At 36.3% G+C, this 7,178-nt stretch overlaps 1 protein-coding gene across 1 annotated transcript; it reads left to right on the forward strand.

The window, feature by feature from the left end:
• Nucleotides 1–1,861: 1,861 nt before the first annotated feature.
• LOC103436961 (protein SENSITIVITY TO RED LIGHT REDUCED 1-like) lies at nucleotides 1,862–3,956 on the forward strand. Its single transcript, XM_008375422.4, has 2 exons — nucleotides 1,862–2,078; nucleotides 2,967–3,956. Exon 2 carries the CDS (start codon nucleotides 3,035–3,037, stop codon nucleotides 3,881–3,883), a length of 849 nt encoding a protein of 282 aa, XP_008373644.3. The 5' UTR covers nucleotides 1,862–2,078; nucleotides 2,967–3,034; the 3' UTR covers nucleotides 3,884–3,956.
• The last annotated feature ends 3,222 nt before the right edge of the window (nucleotides 3,957–7,178 follow it).

The following is a 7,178-nucleotide window of genomic DNA, read 5'->3' on the forward strand; positions in this document are numbered from 1 at the left end:
TGTTTATATAATCTCAATAATTTTTCGGATATGATTTCAAGTGTCACGTGTCGCTAAATAAGTAACTTTCCAAAAAATTTTTTTTATCTTTATGTAATCTTAATAATATTTCTTACCTTTGGTTGAAGATGTGGCCATTTGAAAAGAGTGTTTGGGGTGTGTATGAAATGAGTGTTTGAGATGAATAGAATGTGAAAAACTTGGAATAAAATGAGGTAAGATAGTATGTAAGGATGATGTGAGAAATAGTGTAGAAATGACATAAGTGTTTATAAAGAAAATTAGATTTTTTTTTTTAATTCCATCTGAGAAAAAAAATTCAACGGCTAGATGACGTTAGCTAGCCTTTGCATGCTGATGTCAGCACCTGGAGGATGGCAGATGGGCCCCAAAGAATCGGGCTTGGAAGTAGCCAGCCTGTTAGCTTTTTGGCCCAACATTTGGCTTGGTGGGTTTCACACATTTTTAGTCCAGCCCTCCATTGGAGATAGGTTTTTTTACCAAACACGCCATTTTTTTAGCATATAGCCTTTTAGCCATCTCCATTGGAGATACCCTAAGAGCTTTTCATTGAAACTTCTTTAAAATAATGCAAATAACCTTTTAATCTAAGCCACTTGTTGACATGCATCATATATATATATATTTTTTTAACAAAAATAGTATCTACACTAAAAGGGTAGGGGAATGAGCTAAGCCTTACAATGAGTTTGCCATGAATTGAACCTAAGACCTCTTATTTACAAGTAAGATAAATATCACTAAACCGTAGTACCAAGTGGCTACATGTATCATATTTAAAAAAAAAACTTGTTTAGTGTGTTGTCCTATCATTGGCCCGCCACTATATCTATAAGGAAGCGAGACTTACGTGACGCCTAAAACTTGTCATATTTTAACAAATTTTGTGAGGAAATTCGTGAATTAGTCTATAGTGAGACCTCAAAATAATTTCTAGTTTTCTTGTGTTAACGATGGACCCATTTAGGTATGCCCAAACGATATAAGCTCAAGAAAAGGCCAAGAAGCCCAAGGTTAAAGAGTTCGAATAGGGTTGACTCGAGTGTTAGGTTGACTGAGACAAAAGGATGACTACCCAACCGCATGGAACACGTGGGCGCACTGACAACTTTATGGCACAAGTCTCCAAGGATAGAACTACTTAAGTGTTACTCAGGCCATTCAGCAATGCGCGGACAACAACAGAGACCTAGGATGGGACATAAAGGCAGTCAGGGTAGTGCTCGGCGACCACCTGGGCCTTAAAAGAGGTGCCATTCGACTGCTAGAACGTCACTTCACTGACGACGACCTGGGTGGATAGGTGAAAAGTTGTCAATAAGCTTGTACAAGTGGTTAACACATTAAATGCCAGTTTGAGATGCCTTAAGAGGGTGTAGGTTATATAAAAGGGGTAGATACCTCCATTATGGGGGTTAGATGAATCAGAGAAGATAGAGTAAATGTATTAGCCGAGCGTTATTTAACCTTGAAATCAATTTACACAGTAGATGCAACCCAATTTTCAGAAGTAAACCACTTACATCTTCGAGTCCATTTAATTTCAGTCTATCTCTTGAGCTTATCTACAGTCTTTTAATTAAGTTTGTTAACCTTACAATTTTGAGCATTAACATCTTGGAACAATGATATACTTAAATTAAGGGGTAGAAAAATAAATTAGATATCACTATCTATAAGATTCAAACATAAAATCTCCTATTTGCAACTTTAAGTAAAGAAAGGTAACACTAGAAGATAATAATAAATAAGGAAAACTAACGAAAAATTCAAAAATATTTTAATTAAATTCTTGTCAGCAATAATAAAAATAAATAAAAATTCAGGTCAATAATTAACCACTAACCCAATTCGTCAAAACCTAAAAGTCCTCTACTTCTCTCCCATCGGACTTGGATCACCCACGCCCCACTAAACAACCACCTCCACTACCACCAGCGACGAAAACGAACGACCACCGCGACAGCGACATCCACCCCCTCTCTTCCCCTTTGTCTCGTCGTGGGTTGGTGCGAATCCTCTCTCACTGTTCGTATTGTCTTGCAATACACCCTACGGCACTCTCACTGTTCATTTTCTCTTGCAATACCGTTCGATTTCGATACTGCATCTTTATTGAATGTTGATATGCAATGTATTCTCAATAATGAATGACTACTGTCGATGATAAAAAGTAATTTGAAAAATTAATATAAATTTGGAACGATCGAAGGCACTGGGCATATGTCGAATTCATTACATGTGTATAAAAGAGCAAACCTTGAGGGTTGAACTGTATATTTTGGAGTTCTCATGTCAGTTTAAACTTGGGTTTATTAACTTCAAAATTGGGTTTGCTAATTTCTCCTCCTCGGATGGCCATTGCCCTATAGAAGTTGCCCTATGCATATTGCTGCCTAAGATCAAGGTCTTCATTCAAATTCAAGGGAAATTAATAGGATTGTAATAATACTGAAAAGTATGATTATTAAGGAGAAGAATTTGATTATAGGTGCAATATAAACCTTCATCTAAATATTGTATTGCCCTGGTGGAGAATTTAACATTCTTTTTTCTTTCTGCAATTCCGGGTGGGTTGGGGAAGATGAGATGGGAGCTGAGAGATGGTAAATACAACTGTTTGGGACGTGAACAAATTTCTATAACCTAACCACAAACACCCACCAAAATTTATTAAGTGTTCATAAAATAGATTAAATAGTCCTCTTTTCATTAGAGAAGGGAAAAAATAAATTCTGCGCCCTAAAAATTAGTTAGAGATAATAGAGTGGGTTTCTTTGTTTCCTCCTATTTTGTTCCTTGATGGGTTTTATTTCGTTTTTCATTTTCTTAAAAGTGTATTTGATAGGGTGGTTTTACTAATTATGCGCTCCTTCTACCACAATTTGCCATGACCACCACTTGAACAGTTGAACTAATGTAGTTTTTTGTGCAAATTGTGACAGTATTACCTTCCTGAATACAATACAGACTCATTGAAGAAGTGTGAGAACTGAAGGTTTCTTGGATTGCAATGGCAGCTTCTGCAAAAATTCTGACTGCTGAGGACCATACTTTAAACGGGGAGTGGACAGTCGTTTCATCTCGTCGTGGATTCAAAAGAAGAAACACACCCAGAATGCCAACCCTAGCGCAAAAGCTACAGCAACAGCAGCCGGAGCCTTGGGCTCCAACTGATTTCGAAATCAATTTTATCCGAGAATCAAAACTGATGCAGAAGATGCAGATCTGTATGAAGAAATTGGAGATGTCTCAGTTCTTTCTCAATTTACTGGATCAAATTGGAACTCCGGAACTGACGAATTGCTTCCTTAGGGTTTTGAGCTCTGAATCAAAGATGAACATGGTGATATATGGAATTGGCAGCCTTGAGACCTATGAATCACCTCGATTGCAGTTGAGCCTTGCGATCTTGCTGAAGAGAAATGTCAGTTGGATTGGAGATATAGAGGTGTTTGATCCTGTTCTTTCTGCCACCGAAACTCGTGTTTTGGAAGCTCTAGGCTGCACTGTGCTGTCTATAAACGAGCAAGGCCGCCGTCGGGCTCAAAAGCCGATGATGTTCTTCATGCCACATTGTGAGGCAGAGTTGTATGATAATCTTCTGCAGGCGAATTGGGAAGTGCAGCTGTTGGATTGCATCGTATTGTTTGGGAATAGCTTTGAGACGTATGAGCAGCACCTGTCAGAGTTTAAGAACTCAGCAATTGTCGATTCCACAACACGTATCTTGGCTGCTCGAAAATTCACAGATGAGTTTAGAATTAAGACAGTTTCTGATGATTATTTTAGTGCTTTTCATGATTCAAGTTGGCATTTTTTCGGCCCTGTCCTTGAGACGGAGCTGCGGTTGAGCAGATAATGATTATTTGATTGGTATCGAGAAATTTTATTGATGATTGAAGAAACAAATTAAGGCAGTTTTGGATTGATTATTTTGGTTGTTTTCAAGATTCAAGTTGGCATATTATCAGCCCTGACCTTGCAACTGACATGTAGTTCAGCGATGTTCTTTGATGCGTAAGGGAATCATGAACATGCCGAATATGATCCATATAAACATTGGCCTTTACTGTTGGTTATCTCAAATTGTTTGTTCTCGAAAGGGTTCTCCCCTCAGAGTTTCGTTTAGGCCATATCAAGCAACCTGGATATGATGGGTATAATCCTTCATTAACTTGAGGTATTTGAATTTCTCCGTCTGTAATGCTGAGAAGATGTTTGCATGAGAATTGTCGATGATAAAGAAGATAAATGTTTTGTTGAGGCGAAAAGAAGTTGAATGTTAATTTGGGTTCAAACAGTAATTTCCCTCGAAGATAGGAACTGGGGAGACACAAGGCTTCAATGGAAAATCCTGCACGCTTATGGTTATGGTGAGGGAGGTCCAACTAAACTAAAACACTGTTGGTACCTGTGGATCCCAAAATTGATCAACGAACTCGCTTACTAACACTTTAGTCATGGTATTGAGTACTTGGCTTTTGCTATTTTACAATAGTATTAGATAGTTTAATAAGGTTTTACACTTGTTAAGTCACCAGCGTTAAGTGGTGATAGTACTACCGTTAATTGTGGATATCGTTAATGTTAAATGATATTGTGAATAAATACTAAAGGTAGTTTTCACTAACACATCACCTAGAGTTCTGAATCTCGCTTCAAAACTTGTTATGGTCATCACTTAATACTAGTAACCTAACAAATGTCCAACTTTTAAAGAGATCAATTTGAAATTAATTCTAAAGGTTTGTGTGGTTATTTGTAACCAACCCATTTTTTAATGATAATTTAAGTTGATCTTTTTGTTTTCTATGTTGATGTTCAGCTATTATTTGAGTTAATTTGAGGTTTTCTTGCTTATAAATAACGTGAATGCTAATTATTTATTTATTTATTTATTTATTTAACAGAGGGTAAAGATGAGTCTACAATTTGGAATTAACCCTAAAAGTTGGGTAATTATTTGACAAAAAGAAATCAACATACGACGAGATTTCTTAAATTAAGGACTAGTACTCGTCATGGATGAATAAGGAAAATGAAAAAGTAGGTAGTATTCATTGAGGCCAATTGTATAGATTCTCCCAAATGCCGTTCTTATTGCTCAAGGAATACAGGCCTTCCTCTTCAACCCGCCACCTGCAATAATGCATGCAACGTTCTTGGAGCCATACGTGGTCGGGCTTTTCCCACTGAAAGTAGCAAAAGAAAAGCGTTGTGTCCCAAACATTATTCTCGAACGTGAAGTTGTAAGTGTTGCCAAATTCGACTATATGGTTGTGCAGATTGTCGTCCCCGGACAAACACTGTACTTGGAGGTCAGCCCTTGAAGGGTCCAGAACGGTTTGTATCTCGACAAGGACCTCCCCATCCAGCCATGCCGAGACCTGCCGTGAAGATTGGCAGAGTGTGACGACCACCACCGCGAAGAGAATGAATATTACATGTCTCCTTCTAACCATTATGTGACCCAACTCAATCTATACAACTTTCCATAGAGTGATGATTCTTGTGCATGTTATATATATACGCGCACACGTACATAAACGGTATGTTATCCGATTGAATATGGATCATTAATCGGGTAATTCTTATTTGATGTTTGGGGATTCAATTGTCACCCAAAGTTATTACTTGTTACCATGTAAAACTCTGAGAAATTTGGGAAAAATATATCTGATTGATTCATCCCTTTTGTAAGCACTCCATCCATATACATCATGGCCGCATCACTTTTGTTAAATTTTTAGGGTGGGCAATCAAATTATTATTGCTTGGGTTTGAAACCCTACTGATTCGAATCATAATTTATTGATTTGTCAATTTAAGGAGTATCGGATATTTAGGACCTTTCAATCGTTTGATTTTTTTTGCCAAAAACACAAAAATCAATATTTGACAGTTGAAAAACCCAGAGCACCATATAATTTATTGTTGTGGCTCCTCTCGTTTAGTTTTACAATCATCTCCATAACACTTGTGGCTCATTTACTAATCCGTAATCAGAATGTGATGAATTGAATTGATAAGGAATTGAACTGAAGATAAGTTGGGGTGGGTAAGAATCAGAATTAGATTCATATAGAAACTGTTTGCTAAATTTTTTAGGAATCAAAGGCAGGATTACTATTGAACCATAAAAACTTTTTACTAATTCACATGAATTGAAACTTTTTTTTTTATTTATTTTTTTTGAACAAATGATATTATCTACACTAAAGGGGAGGGGTGGGCTTAGCCTTACAATGGACTAGTAATAATGTGGTTCAAATTCAACTTTGGCGAGAATCGAACCAAAGGCGTCTCACTTACAAGTGAAGAGGAATACCACTTGACCGTTATACTGCAAGGTCCCTTAATTTTCCAAGTAATTGAAATTATTTTATATGCTAATTCTTTTTTATTTAGGGAACTTTAATAAAAAAAACTTCTGATACTGTTTACTTTAACGAAAAACCACATTTTTACACTAAAAAGTCAATCCTAGTACTATTCACTTTACCATTTATTTTGTCCTTATCGTTAAAACTCGAAGTTTTTAAGCCATTTTCATTAGTTTTCCTTTTTATTTATTTATTTTCTGGTAAAACTTTATTTTCATTTTATATTTAACTTTGTGAAAACTTTTTTTTTTATTTAATATTGTGAATTTTTTTTTTTGTTGCTAAGAGAACAAAATTTGGTGTTGGATTAATGCGAAGGGAACAGTAGCACAATCTGGTAGTATTCTTTTTCACTTGTAAGTGAAAGATCTTAGGTTCGAATCTCGTAAATGACAAATTTCATAGCAAATTAAATTACCCATTATGGAGGTTAACCGAACTCTCCCCTCCCTTTAGTTTAAATATATTGTTACACTCAAAAAATTAAAAAAAAAAAAAACATGAGGGCAAGATGAGGAGAAGAAATCCATTCCAAATTTTTTATAAACACCATATTCCGTATCGAATTCAATTTCTTCTGATTGCCCTTACGTAAAGGTAGGGCTGGAAAAAAATCCTAAAAATACCAAACCAAACCGAAATTTTCCCGAAACCGAACCAAAATATTCCCAAACCGAAAAATTCCCGAACCGAAATTTCCCAAACCGAAAAATTCCCGAAATTTCGGTACGGGAATCGGTCTCACGTTTTTGGGATTTCAGTATTCCCAAA

Source organism: Malus domestica, chromosome 06, assembly GCF_042453785.1.
Source record: "Malus domestica chromosome 06, GDT2T_hap1".
Classification (NCBI taxonomy): Eukaryota; Viridiplantae; Streptophyta; class Magnoliopsida; order Rosales; family Rosaceae; genus Malus; species Malus domestica.